Below are 17,413 nucleotides of genomic sequence, written 5' to 3'. Positions count from 1 at the left end.
AATTTACTACATATTTTTACACTATTACACTGTGTTCATGTTGTTTTTGTGGATTTTTTTTTTCTCTGTAAGAAAGTCCCTGTAGAAAGGAAATAGGAGCCAACTCTAAAATCTAAAATAAGGACTAAACAGCTTTTCATTTGCCTTTCTACCCTTTGAGATGCCAGAAGCAATTTCCTCTTGAAGCTGACTTCCTTTCTGGAAGTGATTTTCATCTCCAACCATGTTGAGGCTCTTTTCTCATTCTTTCTTTCTGACTAACTTGCTTTTTTCCTGTCTGACTTTCTACTGCAGTTGGGAATTTCTGGAGGTAAGTAATGACAGACAAGTTTCTCTCTAACTTTCTTTTTCAGTTCTTCTTCCCCCCTTGCCCCCCCTCACCCAGTCAGTCTAGAAGGACAAACAAAGCACTATTGGTGTCCTCTGCAAGAGAGCACTGATAGGGGCTGGCTGTAAATTGACGTGGCATGGAAAATCTCTGCTAGTTGGGAGCAGCTCTAATGTTGCTGCGAAATTCAGCCTACTCTTAGCCAAGTTTGTAGCGTGAAATCATCACGAGCTTACTGCTTCTATATTAAAAATGAATGGAAAGTACCTTTGCTTTTTGGTCTGGGAACTGGACTTTTTCTCTGTTTGGAGTTACAGCTAATAGGAAAAAAAAATCGAGGGGAATTATTTGGTTCCTTTTTTTTCCCCTGTAGTAAGAGCGACAGATCTTGCTGCTCCCCCCACCTTTTCCTGCGACTTAATCATTTGCAGATCTTGCCATGGGGTGCGGACTGAGAAAGCTGGAAGACCCAGATGATAGCAGCCCTGGAAAAATCTTTTCTACACTGAAGAGACCACAAGTTGAAACAAAGACGGATTCTGCTTATGAATATGTATTGCTGGATTTTACCTTAGAAGGTATTTTTTTTATGCTGTATCTTTACTATTTTGAAGTAAGAAGGAACAGGATTTAACTTCGTTTTGTCTTGTTTGACTTACAGTAAATCTTAGGCACTTTTATCAAAGCTAGCCAAAATGTAAGACTTTTATTTTGAAACACAAATCATGACGAAGGTTCTTACTTGTATAAAATTACAATGGAAACTGCTGAAGTATTTTTAACAACCAAACTCTCCAAATTATACAACTGTCCTCGTTAAGGAAGCTGGCTAGAAACTGTTAAGAGATTTTTCCTAGTTTCCTGTGAGTCACATACTGCCATCCGTACTGGCTTTGAATAATGGTTGTCTGAATTCAGTGTGACGGTTCAGAAAATACACTGTGCCTGAGCCTTAATTGAATAACAATTTTTTAAATGCACTCAACTTCCGAAAACAGGCTGTCATTGTCCTTGTTTCTTTATGCAGAAGTAAGTCTGTTCCTTAGTTGTATATCAGGAGTAACTTCCCCTCTTACACCCACCGCAGTCTCTTGGTAGAAGTTTCTGTTATAAGAGTCTGAGTTTTGTCTTGCTTTTTTTCCCAAATGCTTTACTTGTAAGTTGTTGAATAGTCTTTTGAAATTGTGACTGAAATGAAACTAAATCTGTATGCATAGCTAGAGGCAGACAGTGCTCTGTGGGATACTTCCTTCCCGAGGGTGTCCCATCTCTAACAGAGCAACTCCCTGTTCCACAAAGTTGAAAACATAAACAAGCCCAGATGGCTGCCCTCAGAGCACAGACAGCTCAGTTTTACAGTCACTTCATAGTAACTTGCATTTTGTAACAACCCAATCTACTGGAAATGCTTAATAGCAAGGATTTGAAGTAAATGCTGTTACTAGAAGGGTTGGATAAAGGGAAGTAGTGTAAGTCCAGGTCTTAGTGCAATTGCAGGAACTTTTTCATAAACAAAACTTGGCTTTTGATGATTTTTAAGTGTTGTAATATTTTTAGTTAAAATACAAGAGTCTTTTCATTAAAAAGATGTAAGATACTAATTGAAGATATATTCGCTAGGTGTATAGTACTAGATATCTAACTTTGTTCTGTTTATTTACACAAAAAGTTTCTCACTGTTTTTTTCCTTTTGAAGAAACAAAACTATCAAATAAGTAATGGTAATGTACTGGAAATAAAGCTAGACTACCTAATGCATGCATGGATTAGCTACTGATACAGGAAGGATAAATTTTTTGGAAACTGAAGAGCATGCAGTGCTCTTAAATAACCTGTGTTCCAGATAGTTTTGCTGTGTTTTCAAGTTACAGTTTCTAATAGTGTTTTATAAATTACTTGTTTTAAAGGTGGTTGTGACCTTTGAAGTAATAACCCATCAAACATGTGCAATTAAAGGTGTATCTCTGTTTTAATAACCTAGCAGTACAGCAGTAAAGATTCATTTTCTGTTGTTTTGTCTGACAATCAGAATTGCTTTGCTGCAGTGGAATTATGAATGTTAATAACTGAGATCAGTTTCAGATAGTTACCTCACTCTTTTTTAGATTTCTTACTGGAAGTAAGGGGATTTGTAAACAAAGATATCTTTCTGTTGAATGGTTCTAGATATGTGTATATAACCTTAAGTGGTTTTTTTTGAAGTCTCTATTTTTAGAGCCAAGATGAATACAGAAAAAGAACATGGTGCATATTCCTACTGTCTTGGAGGCATTTTTCAATTCTAAGTGTTTCTGAAATGGATTGATTGGCTCAAGTACTGTGGAGAATATACTGAGTTTTTTTTCTTTTTTTTCCTTCAGTCAACTTGCTCATGTACTTGTTGCTCTTTGAATGTCCTTTGACTTAATTAAACTGAGAGCCTTTTATCACTTCAGACCAAAGTTTTTCCTCTGCTGTTGTGTATTTATGGCACTCATTCTACTTTGCCTACTTCCAGAACAAAGTCTTCCTCTGCATAGGAGATTTCTGTGTGCCCAAGTGATTTCTTGCTTCTGGATCTTGCACCAGTGCAAAACAGAAAATCTGCACTTAATAATATTTTAAGGTCTTACAGTAAACCATGTCCTGCGTCAAGATAACAGTTTAGCAAGCATAAATGTGTTATTTCAATTCAATATGCCTTATTCAGTGCTTTATCAGGTATATGCAATGTGAAGTCAAAATGAGCCTGCTGGGGAAACTTTCAGCAGTCCCTGATGTTTTCTCCCAGGCCACGATGCAGATTAGGTCAACCATGCTGTAGTCTGAATTTGCTGGCTGGAGTCCCTGTACATCTTAACTAGTTATTAGCTGTGCACTGAACCTTGGCTTCTCCACTTCCTGGTCCCCAAAATGCTCCCATCCCTACTGTAAAAATTAGCTTTGAATTCCATGGAGGGTGATGGCCATCAGGGGAATCCCAAACAAAAAAAAAATCACAGCCAATCTTTTATTTTGGTGGACTGGAGTAGTACAAAGAAGAGGGAGCAGCAGACTCTGAAGTGTAATTTTAAATGCTGGTCAGTGACTGTAAATCCCAAGGTCTCAGTCATGAAGCATATCCCAATCATACAAACAGCTGCTATTTTTTGAAGTCAGTTTAACCAGAAAGTAGGGATAGTTTCTATATTTCCACTAAGCAGAATGCTTATGCATTATCCACTATCCTCCTATTAGGGAAAAGAAAAAATATTGATGCAGCCTACTAAGATGACATGCTGTCAAGTTCTTGTCACTCTGAATACCAGTGTGAATATGTATGAAATACTGAGGATGATGACAAAACACCTGTCCTGCATCTGAGGCTTACTATGCAGCTGGAGAGTTAGCTGGAGTTCTTATTGCTACAGTATTTTGGATACCTGTTGAGAGCATGTCAGGAAGGAAACTTTTGTTATGAAAAAGGGTTTAAGACCTTTATAAAATCAGGAATTTGATGATCATATTGCATCATTCCTGCTTTTTTGGTCTGTGGGCTATGGAGCAGTTATTTCTCAATACATGTGGCTCCTGGGTTTGCAAAGAGTGGAATCATGGGATGGGAGTATTACTAATGACAAAATATCATCTGTTTACAAAAGGGAAGCTGTGATACAGTGTCTGCCTAAAGAACAAGTGCAACAGCCCTGTCCTTATGACTGAGAATGACTGACAGCTTAGTTGATAGCTTGAATTTGCTGGTTATCAGCAAAAAACCATCAATATGTATGTTGGTGATTAATTTTTGGTGGTGTGTGTTTCCCTGGTATAAATTGTTCTGGTTCTTCTGGATGGCTTTTCTGTTAAGGCTCTTACACTGACAAGCATAGTAGGCCACCATCCTTTTCCCATTAGTAGAAATTGGTATTAAAAAGCATTTGAGTGTTGTAAAATACTAGTTTCTGATAGTTTGTGGGGTTTTTTGTGGTCTTTTTTTAAAGCCCTCAGTAAGTGTATGTATGTCAATATTATCCACATTCTATAGTGTGAAAGCATTACAGAGGCTTTACAGAACACTACTTGTGAATCAGCAGAGTTCTAATTCAGTTTATTAGAATAAAATATTTGTGCAAACTAAGGAGTCATATCTCTGGTTTATGATAGTTTAAAACAGTAGGATAGACAAAGTTAGTGACTTCTGTGTCGTAGGTCCTTAAATTCCTTGCTGTTGCCAACCTGCACTATAATGCAGATAGACAGGAGAGGGTAGGGACAAGAAATTAACTCAGCAAAGTGATGAGAGATTTATGTAATTGCATTTACTTTATTTTTTACTTCATGCAATTTTAATTACAGAATCAAATAAGAGTTAGTGTATTTAATTATTTTCAGTTGTATGGTTTGAAAGGGAATGTTCAGGGCAGCACATTACAGTTGCTTGTATATTGGAAAAAGTGTTGCTTAGTTTTAATTGAGGCATCCTTTGATGGAGATGGGCACTGATCTTAATGCATAGAAAGTCCTGCAAAGAGGGATCCATCAGGATCCAGGCAAATAGGCTGCTTGGAGCAGGGCTCACCAATAGACCAGCAGATTTCCAGCCAGACTGTTTTGTTATCAGAGTTCCTAAGTTCAAAAGATGAAAGCTTTGGCAAATCTGTGCTGGCATAATGACTCTTCTCCTGCTATTTGTGTATGAGTATTGATTTCCTGCTTTCTGAGAGCATCTAGAGTTCCAGCTGTACTTGTGAGAAACAGGAATTACTGACCCATCAGACTGACTGTAGCAGAACATGTATCTGTTACCAGCATGGAGTCTTCCTTTTCTCTCTGCAAAATCTGTGGACCATTCAAAAAAGGTTCTCCAAGAAGTTTTCCCTAACAATAATGTATTATCCAGGTGCTGTCTATTGATGCAAAATGCCTGCACACTCTGAGAGGGACCCTCCTTAGAAATCAGTGCCAGCACAAGCTTATTTAGGTGATGTGTAAGTCTGTTGAAAAAAGGAATTGGGACTGTCAAAATGTCAACTGATACTCCTCAGATCACTTCTAAGGGAAAAAAATTAATGGAAACAAATCAATTGTCATAGGCTTAAATCTGTTATATGGGAATTTACCTGAAAACTGGAGTTGAAGGATACTGCATTAGTATGTTTAAAGCTTTGGCTAGACAAAATAATTGCTTTGTTAAGTTCAACCCTATTATGTGTTTAGATGTTAACACAGCTTTTAAATCAGCTTGGCAGACCTTGATCAAACAGAAAATGTTGCCAAGTATGTTAAAAATAGATCGTATTAAGTTGTAAAAATAGGTACTTGAAGTAGTTGAATAGTGTTGAATCATCCGTGAATCTGCTTTTTCTTGTGTAAATAGAACTGTAGGTTTTAATAAATGGCTGGGGATAGGTTTTGTGGGGCTTACATAAAAGGAACTCACCCGAAGTGTTTGTAGACATACACAGTATCATGTGCTTCTCTTCTGCTTTCAATGCTTTTTAGCTTCTTCAAATCCAGAAGTTATCAGGATCAGTTCTGTGTTGGATATAGCAGCTCGGGTGGAAGAGTATTACAGCAAAGGCTATGTTGTGGGAGCTGTGCATCCCGTTCTGCTGCCCGTGGGACGGAGGAGGAGCTTCCCTGCGAGTCACATGTATCGAGTGGTGCTCTCCCGATTAAAGCTGAGGTAACAGGGAAATAACTTGAATACACTGATCCTGTACTGAAGCCATTTGTAAGTAGGCTGCTCAACATTCATTGCTTATCAATTTGAAATGAGCACCTCAGATTAGCCAGTTAGTAATGTCTTAAATGCTAAGCACACAGTAAGCTAATGTTTCCTTTGCCTTAGTAAATATCCTAACAAAAATCCAAAGTGTAATATCTGTCTTAGAACTTGCAGCAAATAAAAGATTAACTAAAATACTAGGAGAGTAATAAGCTGCTTTAAACTGTCTCATGCTTGCTTTTTCTTGGTTTTCAAAACTTTTGTCTTTCTCAGGGGAAAATGACATAGATTGTGAATTAATTTGTCAGGGATAGTTTGGGTTTTTCCTTATTAAGAAGAAAATCTTCATTCTGGAGCAGAGGTCATACAAAAGCTTAGTTTTGACACTGAGGGAGAGGCAGGAGCTTGTTTATGTTCCAGATCCATGGTCTTGTTTATTACTCCTGTTTTTACTGCATTAAAATCACTATGTGATCCTAAAAGCACATACAAAGCAATGTTACCATTCATTAGTTCCTTTGAATGCAGAAAAAATAAGCTCTTGTTCTTATTTGGAATAACTAGAAAGTGGATTTCTTACAGCATTAAAAGCTGTGAAGCTTCCCCTTCTCTCCTGAGTCCTTATGTGATGCACAAAGGTTCTTGTCTTTATTTGAGGACTGGGAAGGTGTGAATTGGAAGCTGCCTTGCTGCCACTGCAGTAATGCTTTCTCAAAGTGTTCATTTGAGAGAAATTCTCAAACCCTTTGATTAGACAAGCATTTTGGGGAGTATTTGCTGTTCATTCAACTTAACCTTTATAAATTCATCTGCAAACAATGTGGATGCTGTTCCTGTTGGCAAAAAGTTGAGTAAGAAAGCAAAATGCTTGCCCTGGAGTGAGGCTTCCAAAAGCTGACACTGCCAGCACACAGCTCCCACAATTTGCCTTATCCCTGTAGATGTGGCATCCTTTGGAACCTTTAGGCCCTTAAATGGGTGAAGGATGAGACTGTAGCATACCTGTGAAACTGTGTAGGTTCCAGTTTCCTTCCCAGGTGCCATATGCACCAAGGCTGGTTGTGCTGTGGGCAAATACACCTTCTCCAACCACTGTTTGGAAGGTCAACGTCTATATTTGAATGTGTCTAATAATTTCATTTAGAATTGATTTTCTAAATGAAATTATTATACAAAGAAAGCATCAAATAAAATCCCATTATTATTGGCATACACTAAATATTGTCTGACTAATAACACAACTGGCTTTAGATGAAACATGAGTACTCTTTTGTAACTTTAAATTGAAGTTGGAGTTTGTCAGCTTCTATTCATGGTGTGTTTTTTACAAAACCGAATCTGCTTTATGCTTACTAAATTTATAGTGTAAATGTGTGTGTTTTGCATTGTCAGAGATTTTTGCATTTATTTATTACAAAGGCAGAGCTGTTTGTCAGTAAAGCTTCATTTCCAAAATATCTCTCTGCATGCTCTTCAGATGAAATTCCTGTTAAATATTAATATTCTTATCCTGGCATTGAAACACATAGTACCTGTCACTTTGTGTAAGAAACGGAACAAAACACCAAAACCCACTGACTTCTAAATAGTATGAAGAAGCATTGTCAGGATTTCATTCATAACTGTTCCAAAAGAAAAGAATTCTATATGCAAGCATTTGCTCAAGTTAGCAGCAAATTCCTGACAAAGACTGCTTTCTTTCTGTGTTCTAGCCAGAAGCACGCAGCACCCAGAGGACAAAGGCACCCCAGGCTGGTGATTGAGGAATGTCCTTTAACATATGAAACACTGACAAATGAAGTAGTGAAAGAACTGCTAGAAAAGGTAAGGGAGGTTGTTTCCAACTTCTCTTCAGATTTTTGTTTTTGTTATAGGTCTAAGTTACATTTAGTGGTTGTGGTTTTAGTTTTGTGTTTGTTTTATAGAAGCTACAAAACGTCTCTCAAAATGAGAAAAGAGTTACTTTTTGTCATGTAGGACTAAATATCTCTGTAAAGCTTTGGAAGTCTTCACTGAAAGTGAAATCAGGCTCAAGCTCAGTTATAAAACACTTGTATGATATGTGAATTTTATGTTTTTCTGAGTTCAGTACCCAAGAAGAAATGTTCTTTTCTTTCTTGAACAAAAAATACAACATGTATAGAAACGATAATAAATACTTACTTGGCACAGCTTTTGAAAACATTGTATAGTTACAGAAAACTTCTACTGGAATGCAAGTTATAGTTCTAGTTCTTTTTGTGTTTAACTTCCTCTGCAAAATTGAAGACTTGCTGTAACAGGAAGCTATTGTTATTACAAGAGTTAGTGGTATCTTTTGCATTAGTTGCCAAGGAGGGTAGTAGAAGAAAAAGCATATTGGAGATCTTTTTAATGATCTTTGAAATTTCGGGAGTTGTTTGTATTTTATAAATGGCTTGTTTTGACTTTTTCGGGTTCTTCAAATGTAAAATGTGATTACATTATGTATTTATAATATATATATATACCTGTTCCAGGTTGGTGGTGTAGTGTAGCAGACAGAGATTAGAAGGAAAAACACACTTGAAATGAGCAGTGATGGAGTCTTGGAAGCATATCTGTTACAGAAGTAGTATGTGAGAATAATTTGATTTTTAAATGCCCTCAGTTTTAGAAAGACAGAGCCATTAATCCAGTCAAGTCTTAGTACTTTTTTTTTTTAATATCTGAAACAATAAAACTTTGTGGTGATTCAGCAAAAAGATTTTCGTATTGTCGGTTTTTCTGTTGCTTGTTAAATTTAAAACTATTTTGGCTGTCCTTGAAGCAGCAGCTCTGTATATATGACCACAGTGATTGGCATACTGTATCATTGCTGTACATAAATAGTGCCAGTAGATAGACTGAAGTGTCACTATCATGGCACCAAAAAGGGATTGCAGTACCATTAGTCATTTGATCTTTACTCACCCTGGGGATTAATAGTTTATGTGAGTAAACCGAACAAAGTTCCTTCCCCCTCTGCCCTCACTTAATCCAGTACTTCCCATGTGATATCTTCTTTCTGAGCTGAAGCTCCTGTACTTTCCTTTGAGGACTTTACTTCACAGGGGAGCTTGTAGTACAAAGTGTCAGTGGGGTCACCTTCCTAAATGGCAGCACTCCTTAACCCAGGGAAAAAAACCATCTCCAAGAACAGGCACATCCCACAGATGGCAAAGATGTCATGGTTGTGCATTGAGACTTCAGTGCCAAGAAGACACCACTGGCTGAAATAAGAGGAACTTCATTTGCTTCTAGCCCCCTCCTTACTGTGCTCCTCCACTGTCCTCAGTAATAACAAAGCTGAGCAGCCTCCAAGGGAGCCAGGGGGTAATGACTCATGGCTCATGAGAGAGATACTGACCTCCAATATTACAGAAGTATTTTTAATATGACTCGCATCACATATTTAGAGAAATACTATTTATTTTCTTACTATACTGCTTATCAATAACACACAGTAAATAAAGTACTTTGGGTTTGTTCTAAATGAAGGATTTTGTATACTCTGAGGTCAGTACCAGTGTTGGCCACCTTTCTTGGCCTGACTCCAAAGACATGCTGGAAAACTTCCATTTACTTTGAAGCAGGGGCAGGATCAAAGACAAGTCACCCTTCTGTAATACAGTGTTAGGCCTTTATGTCTACAGCAGTTTAGTAAAGTGATTCATGTATGTACAAGCTGTAAAGAAGAAAAAGGTCCATGCAATTCTAAAATGACTTTGCAGCTAAATTTATGTTGTATTGCAGGTTAATGAAGCTGCTAAAAGAGGAAAGAAGTTTGTGGGATTTGTAACACAACATTTTCCTCATCCTAAAGCCTGTAATGGAACAAGTGCAGATGGAGGTGCAGAGCTGGAATCCACGCTGGGCAGAAGAAATAGGGAACACAGAAGAGAAAACTTTGAGGAAAACTATAAAAACTGGAATGAAGGGACATTAAGTGGTCACTCATCTGAGAGTGGGATAGAGGAGGAAATGCATGGAGAAAGCAGACTGTTAGAGGATTCAGATTTCCAGTTTGGAAAAGAAGTCAGCCCTTCTAAACCACGGAAAGGAGATGGTAATAAATGCTGCTTGTTTGTTGCAGAAATAAGGTATTTTATTGAGGCATTGGAAAAAATAAAACAGCATTTTCTGTTGTATCAAATACTAGTTTTGGAAGATGCCTCTGCTCATGCGTATGTAAACGTATACATATTTCTAAAAGAGTTGCCAATAAAAAAAGCAGAAGGAACACTCACCTTCTGTTTTATGTATGTGAGCTGTAGTAATATATTAAAATGATATTTCATTTTCATATAGACTATTGTAGATGTACTGTCAGAATTCTAGTTTGCAATTGAAAGAAAAAAAGAAAACCACAAACACCCCAAAATCGCCCACAGTGTAATTGTGGCTTGGTATGTGCCACCTTTCAAGGTTTTTTGCTCAGTGTGTGTATAACAAACATGTGGCAGTAAAAATCCTTCCTTTTAGAAGGATGCAATTGTTATAAAATATTTTCTGCAGCGCACACGTAGATATACTCAATATAAAATTACAAACATGTAATGATTTCAAAGTATACCTTGTGATTCCAGTTGTGCCTGTTTGAAAGATGACAACAAAGAGAGCCCCTTCCAGCTAGAGCCATAATTTTACATGCTTCCAGGCAACTCACATAATGTACACCAAATAAATCCGTTCATAATGGATTCTTTCTGGTTAATGTGCCTTCAAGAAGTGTCCTGAAAGAGATGGCTGAAATTAATGCATTGACCATGAAATCGAAGACAATAATTGTTACAAAATGAATTTCTTAGAGAGAAGTAAGCACTGGAAGTATAGGAAGGAAAAGCATAATTGAAAAAATGTTGATGCTGTGATAGACAACTTTGTTGTAGAAGGATGAGGTGCTTGGTGTAGTCTGTGCAAAAAATGGTCTGAAACATTGACTTCTGGTACTGAAACTCTTAAGGCCTCCTGGCTGCTAAGAGGAAAAGGTAAAAAGAAGGAAGTAATCTGAGTAAGAGAACTAATGCAAGACAGAATTGTGTGGAAAGCAGGCAGCATGAAACTTCCATGTCAGGCCGCATTTCCTGATGAGCCAGACATGTTTTAATTGCTCTCAAAAGCAACCTTTTCACTTTGCTGTTAAAGCAGGTCTCCAGTTTGTAGACTGTGAGAATAATGACTCTAAGCACAGAGATAATCAATGTCCCTCTTATTTTTAACACTTGAGTAAAAGCAGTTTTTCTACAAGTGAGCCTTTACAGCATAATCTGGTAAAGCTTAACTCTTTTCTTATGGCTTGAAATAGTGAGTTTGCTGTGTATTAGCAGTCCTGTAAGGAAGAAGTGGAAAACTAGGTTCTGTTCAGGAGCACTGTTTGTACAGGCTGGTGTGACCAGGTAGATCACCAGCCAGTGCATCCCCTACATGCAGTGTTCTCAGCAAACTTCAAAAAGCTTTGACAAGGATATGCCAGGTTTCTCTATACTAGTCAAATAGAAAATCACTGGAGTTCATAAGGTAAAACTTCTGGAAACTTAACCACCTTTCTTGGTCTATTTTTTATGTAAAAATCTTTTTGAAAAATGCTGATGTGAGTTTTCCAAGGTAGTCTTGCATGTGTGTAGGTGTACTGCTATGCCAGTGTGCCACTTCCATTTACCTCTGCTCAAAAGAGGCAAAAAACTATGTCTGAGTTATAGATTTGGGGATTGTAAGTATGAATTTTTACTGTTATGTTGCTTTTTGAACTATTTTATTGAATTTTGACTATAATACATTGCTTGCAGAGGTAAATTTCTGGTAGATGTGAGGAATTGAATAGTTGTATTGGGAAACAATTTCCTTTTTCTGTAGAATAAGAGATTTTACTTCAATATATATTAAAAGAAATTAAGGTTTGTCAGGATAAACAGATCACTTGTGATGTAAGCACCTGTGAAAGTGATAAAACTGTATAAAGAGTTATCTCTTACTAAAAGTTCAACATTTTGTTCTGAATTTCCCCTATTCTAGGCACCTGATGTCACCTGCAGTGGGTGTAGTAAGGCTTCTCAAAGCAGAAAGGGATTCTTTCAGATTACTTAGAGTACAAATCCTATTTTGGAAATTTCTGTTTCTGGAGCCTAGAGAAACTAACTTCTTAACTGGGGTCATCTAAGCAAATTCCTTTGTTTTGACAGTGCAAAAACTTTGATATTTAAAGGTTGGTTTGCATTGATTTAGGCTGACCAGCAGTATTAAGCAATCTGAGAATATTTCTGGGCAGCTGCTTTGTGTTACTTGTCTGCACCAGTGACACACAAGTGTATTTGTAGAACACACATAGTTAGGGTTTCATAATTTGCACCACTGATTTCCTAATATGCTATGGATATGTCAGTTTTTAATGAGTGCTTGCTTGTGACTGGTTTTGTTACAGCACTGTATTAATACCTAGACAGAAAACCAATTTGAGGATATGTTGGTTTTGTATCTTTAACTTCCACTGATCATCAGTTACTATGGGAAAATCCCAGTGAGCAAGTAATTACACTGGTACTTCAGAGATTAATGAGTTAAAGTCAGTGCAAGGCATTCCTTGCATTTGCAAGCTTAGAAAATCAGCTTTTGTTTTTATAGTTGTAAATATTTGTAGCCAGAAGTTCCATGAGTGGCAGAAATGAAGGCTGTTTCCACTGGTTTCTCTAAGTCCTTGTATGTTTTCTTTATGCAAACCCCAGCTACCCAAAGAATTCAGTGACAGCCCAGCTGTAAGAAGTTCACATTTTCCTTATATCCCAAAGTGTACCTCCCCTCACACCTTGTCCTGTGTGTGTTTAGGTCTTAAGCGGAGTAACATTAAGAACCAATTATTAAAACTGTTGCTTAGAAATAGAAAATGTTGTTAAAATAGGAGATTAGTAATGTTACAAATTTTGGAGAACTGTCTTTGAGGTTCTTTCTTCCTTTCTCTCTCCTTAGACAAGCTCTATACAGTCTTCAATGTTTTTGATGATGATTCTACCTGCTGGACCTACCATGAAGGTGTTTTGTCAATGAAAGTAACAAGAAAGGGGCCAGTTGTTAGTACACTGGAAGCAGACTGGCTAGAATTAACTACATTTTATTATAAACAAGGATTGGCCTTAGTTGATTCTTTTGTACACTGGGAAACTTCTAAAGGTGAGTACTGTCCCAGGATATCATGAAACTTCTGCTTGTTTACATAGAACTATGTAATTTAAAAAAAATATTATTCTATTTTGCTTCTTGATGGGAGGGTATATATGTGAGCATGTCCAGGTGGATCTGTAACTGCCCAGAAAATAAATTACTCCATTACTCCCTTTTAGGTATCAGATTCCACAAATTTATAATAGACCAAGTAATTGAAATTCTTACTTTGTTTTATCAAGTTGACAATTTCCAAAGAAGCCAACTAGAGTAGCTTTATAACAAAATAAAGCTCTTGTGCTAGTTCTTCTGGTTTGGTTTGTGCTTTTTTAAGGAAAAGACAGTGGGATGAAAAGTTTAGAACTCTTGAACACTGCTGCTGTAAAATATGAATTGAGAGATTGATTTGCATTTGAACTGGATTTGTCTGAAAGCCAGAAGTTAAAAGTGTGCAAAAAAGTGGTAACTACTGTTGTACAATTACTTGAAAAAAGTGAAGAAAATTGTAGTTCCCTAGTGTTAGGAGTACAGACCAAAACAAACTGAGATGATTAATAAATTCCAAAACAATTATCTATTGTAACGAATGTTGTTTGATAGCAAACCTACACTGTATACTTCACTTAGGTGATGCTTGGCTTGGATTTGTACCGGTCTTGCTTGTATCAAGTTGCAATTTGATGTTCCTTTATAATTAATTATTGCAGTGCAAGTAAGCAAAATACACGGTTGCAGTAGAGAAAGGTCTTGTTAAATGTTAGTTGAAAAGGCTCCAGGGACCTTAAACAGTTTTTAGCAATGCTCTGGATGATTAACAAGTGCAATAGATAATGAATAATGTATTAAATTGGCTTTCATAAGTAATTTTGTCTTCATTATATTAGGAGGGTAACATTACTGTCAGTTTGAGCAGCTACTATATTTACTATGCCTTATGCTTTTTTCTGATAATTTTGATTTAAAACAATATGAACTCTTGGATTATTGAAGGCCTTAAATGAAAAAAACCTGCAAAACATAAAATCTTTACAATTTAAATTATGATTCTTCAAAAACAAAAGCCTGACACTAATGACAACTCTTCATTGCTCTCCACGGTTTTGAGTGTGAATCACTGTGTTTCTGTAGCTCTGCAGTAAATTTAGTGACTCAGAGGCACATAAGCTCATCAATGTAGATTTACTTCTGATGGAATTTGGCAGCTAGTCCCTCTCAAACTGCATATTTTGTGCACATGAACAGTCTAATGCCACAGTTTGTAACAGTCATCTTTTTCCACTTTGAAACTGTTACTCCTTTTTATTGAAATCGGTGGAACAACCAAATTTCTTTCGGTGGAGGAGAGGTGAGAATTCAGACTTGTTTTCATTATAAAGTTTTTTTAGAGCTGGAAAAGAACTCTCTGGAGATCTGTTACAGTTCACTGAATGGTGGTTTTGCAGCTGTTGAAATTAATCTTTGCAGCTGTTGTCCAACAACAGTTTTACAGTCTTCCATTCCCCACAGAGAGAGCTGTCTGCTCTTCTTTGCATGAATAATTCCCCATCTTTAGTACCCAGGTAATAACATATCTCATCCAGTATTGGAGGGGATTTAATGCTGATATTCTGGGGATTACATGATTTTGCTGTACCAATTTAGTTGGTTAGTCAGCTGTCAATGTAAATCTCCACAAAAGGCTATTCTCAAAGGCTGTTAGGAGGAGGAAAACCAGAAACTGAACCAATATTTGATGCACAGCTTTAGTTTGGGCCAAACGGATGCTACCGGCCTTTGACATGTGAGTCAGGGACTTGTACTCCGAACTTCCTTCCCATCAGGAATCCTCCTACAATTACTTGCTTCAAGCTCTTCCTGTGGCAATTTATGTATCTAAGTGGCTGTAGTTGAACTTTACACTTCATGGTTCACTCATTTTTGTGCTCTCTCCCACCACGCCAAAAGCCACATGTCTTGTCAGGAGGACAATATTGAAATTCAGAAAAAAAAGGTTGTGCCCATCCTCTGCAATGGATATGTTGAATACAGGAAACTGGAATTCATACTGGAGTGTGGAATGGGTTAATGCTTTTGAGACAGTTGTTCATAGTTCAATTTGTGTAGGAAAAAAGGGATTTTAATAGTAAGTTGACTTGCATACTCTATAAATAAGAAATTAGAGTTTTCTGAATAATTTCATTTTATTTAGAGAACTGTTAGTTGAGAAAGAAACATCTTGTGTACATCTTGGTAATCTGTCAACCTAAAACTTAATGCTTATGTTTATGTTCACAGGGGATTATTTGCCCAAATCTTTAGAAGGATTATTTATCTATGAAGAAGAAGGTGCTGGGGTTCCAGGTTCTACCAGGAAAGGAAATGATGCAATAGTTGTTGAACAATGGACAGTCATTGAGGTAAATAGGTGATGATTTAGCAGTGCTATTTCCTACTGGTATTTTTCTTTGTTTTTTCCTTTAGGGTGCTGGTACCAGTGTTCCATAAACATTCAGGATGGTTTCCTGAAGTCACCTGCATAGGCTTTACTAAAGTCCCAAATGATAAAAATTAAATCAGATTTGTGGGCATTGGTAAATGTACATAAAAGAAATATGCCAGAGGAATTCTGGCCTGACATTTGTAAATGTTCATACCTACAAGTACAACTACCAAAGAGAACGTCTTGGGGTTTTTATGTGTGTTTCAGACCAATTTAGGTGTAATTTCCGCAAGTGCGGGTCACATTGATAGTGGGAAGTGTTTTTTAAAAAAGGGGGAGAAAACAGCTAGAACTAGAAAAACAGCAAGAGAAAATTGATAGTGAATTAATTCAGTATGATGTTCAGATATATTTTTATGAAAATTTTACTACTAAATATGAAACACTTGGGTTTGCTAATAAATTTACTACTGGTGTAGTAGGTTACAGAAATGAAGTTACTTAAATTACTCTTTAGAAATATATTAATCTTTTAGGATTTTTAGTATGATTGACGTCTAAAAGCAGTTATTGTTGGATCATGTTGTTGGATTTTCTTTTGAAATATCCAATGATAAATACATTTACACATGTGAAAAAAATTAACATCAAACTAAAGACTTGTATATTTAAAAAAAAAAAAGACCACCACCAAAAACCCACCAAAACCTTAAGTATGTAGCTAAGTGAAATGCTTATCTTTCATATGTGGAGTAAATAAACATGTCAACTGAGACACCTGATTATGGTGCTTAAAAAGTTTTAGGCACTAATTTAGCAAAGTGACAAGTTTAATGAATAAGATACTTTGAATTATGTCTTGATGAGTCAGGGCTCATACCTAATGTTAATAAGTTCTGTTTTCCATGGATTTTGTAGTCTTGAACTTTTCAAGTTGTTTTCAGTTTGAAATAATGAATCTCCACCAAACACAGCTTGATGTCATCTCAAAGGATTATCTCATTAAAAGTGAGAGAGGAGGTGTTGTAATTGTGTAGAAATGCCAATAAAACCTGTACAGAGTCTCTTTACTACTTTTTATAATTATTAATGTAGGGGTGTGAAATTAAAACAGATTATGGACCTTTACTGCACACGCTGGCTGAGTTTGGATGGCTCCTGACCTGTGTCCTGCCTACACCAATTGTACGACATGACAGGTACCCAAACTCTTGATTACAGCATTCTTGGTGTCTATGGCTGAGAATTATCAATAATTACTTGCATACTTAAATGTAAAAGGAAGAAAAATGCTGATGATGTTAAATGTATGTAAAGCTTGAGATGTAAGTAGCATTTTCATGGAGTGCTTTGCCACATCTGCTTAGGACTACTGATTTCAGTGAGTCTAATTCTAAATTTAAAATACATTGTGTTAATCTAAGCATGAAAGATTTTAGTTAGGAAACTTTTTATCACATACCCAGTCCACAGCAATGAGGTTACTCACGCTTCAACTAGAAACAAGTGTTGAAATGTTTCACTAGTTTAGGACCTTGGTGAATGACTGATTTAGACCATGGCAAAAGTCATGTTGTCACAAGACAGTCACGGAGTGTTTGTTGCAAATTAGGGCAGAGAATGTGCTAATCCAGCAAGTTATTGGGCTGTTTCTCTTCTCTAATATAGACACTATGGTTCAACTCAAATATAGTACCAGACTACTGAATTTTGGGTCTCTAGCTGTAATGTTTATTTAGAGCATTGATGGGACTCTCTTCTACATAAGAAGAGCTAAATTGCAGACCTGGATTCCCCATAAGGCTCCAGGCTTGCTTTTTTCTTTTTT

The 17,413-nt window shown here is 36.7% G+C and overlaps 1 protein-coding gene across 2 annotated transcripts in view; it reads left to right on the top strand.

The window, feature by feature from the left end:
* The first annotated feature begins 204 nt into the window (after window positions 1-204).
* The window catches only part of RFTN2 (raftlin family member 2), a 29,725-nt gene continuing 12,516 nt past the window's right edge, over window positions 205-17,413 (top strand). The window contains exons 1-8 of one of the 2 annotated variants that reach the window (XM_066553375.1): window positions 205-310; window positions 702-906; window positions 5,789-5,972; window positions 7,727-7,838; window positions 9,768-10,080; window positions 12,975-13,175; window positions 15,441-15,562; window positions 16,681-16,784. In XM_066553375.1, the coding sequence (XP_066409472.1) occupies window positions 768-906; window positions 5,789-5,972; window positions 7,727-7,838; window positions 9,768-10,080; window positions 12,975-13,175; window positions 15,441-15,562; window positions 16,681-16,784 (1,175 nt within the window). In that variant the 5' untranslated portion in view covers window positions 205-310; window positions 702-767. Of the gene's footprint in view, window positions 311-502; window positions 907-5,788; window positions 5,973-7,726; window positions 7,839-9,767; window positions 10,081-12,974; window positions 13,176-15,440; window positions 15,563-16,680; window positions 16,785-17,413 lie in introns of those variants that run through there. The other variant, XM_066553374.1, reaches the window with a different exon arrangement.

The sequence above is a fragment of the Molothrus aeneus genome, chromosome 7 (assembly GCF_037042795.1).
Source record: "Molothrus aeneus isolate 106 chromosome 7, BPBGC_Maene_1.0, whole genome shotgun sequence".
In the NCBI taxonomy this organism is placed as follows: Eukaryota; Metazoa; Chordata; class Aves; order Passeriformes; family Icteridae; genus Molothrus; species Molothrus aeneus.
Note: the sequence above shows the minus strand (reverse complement) of the source record. Positions and strands in the feature narration are given on the sequence as shown.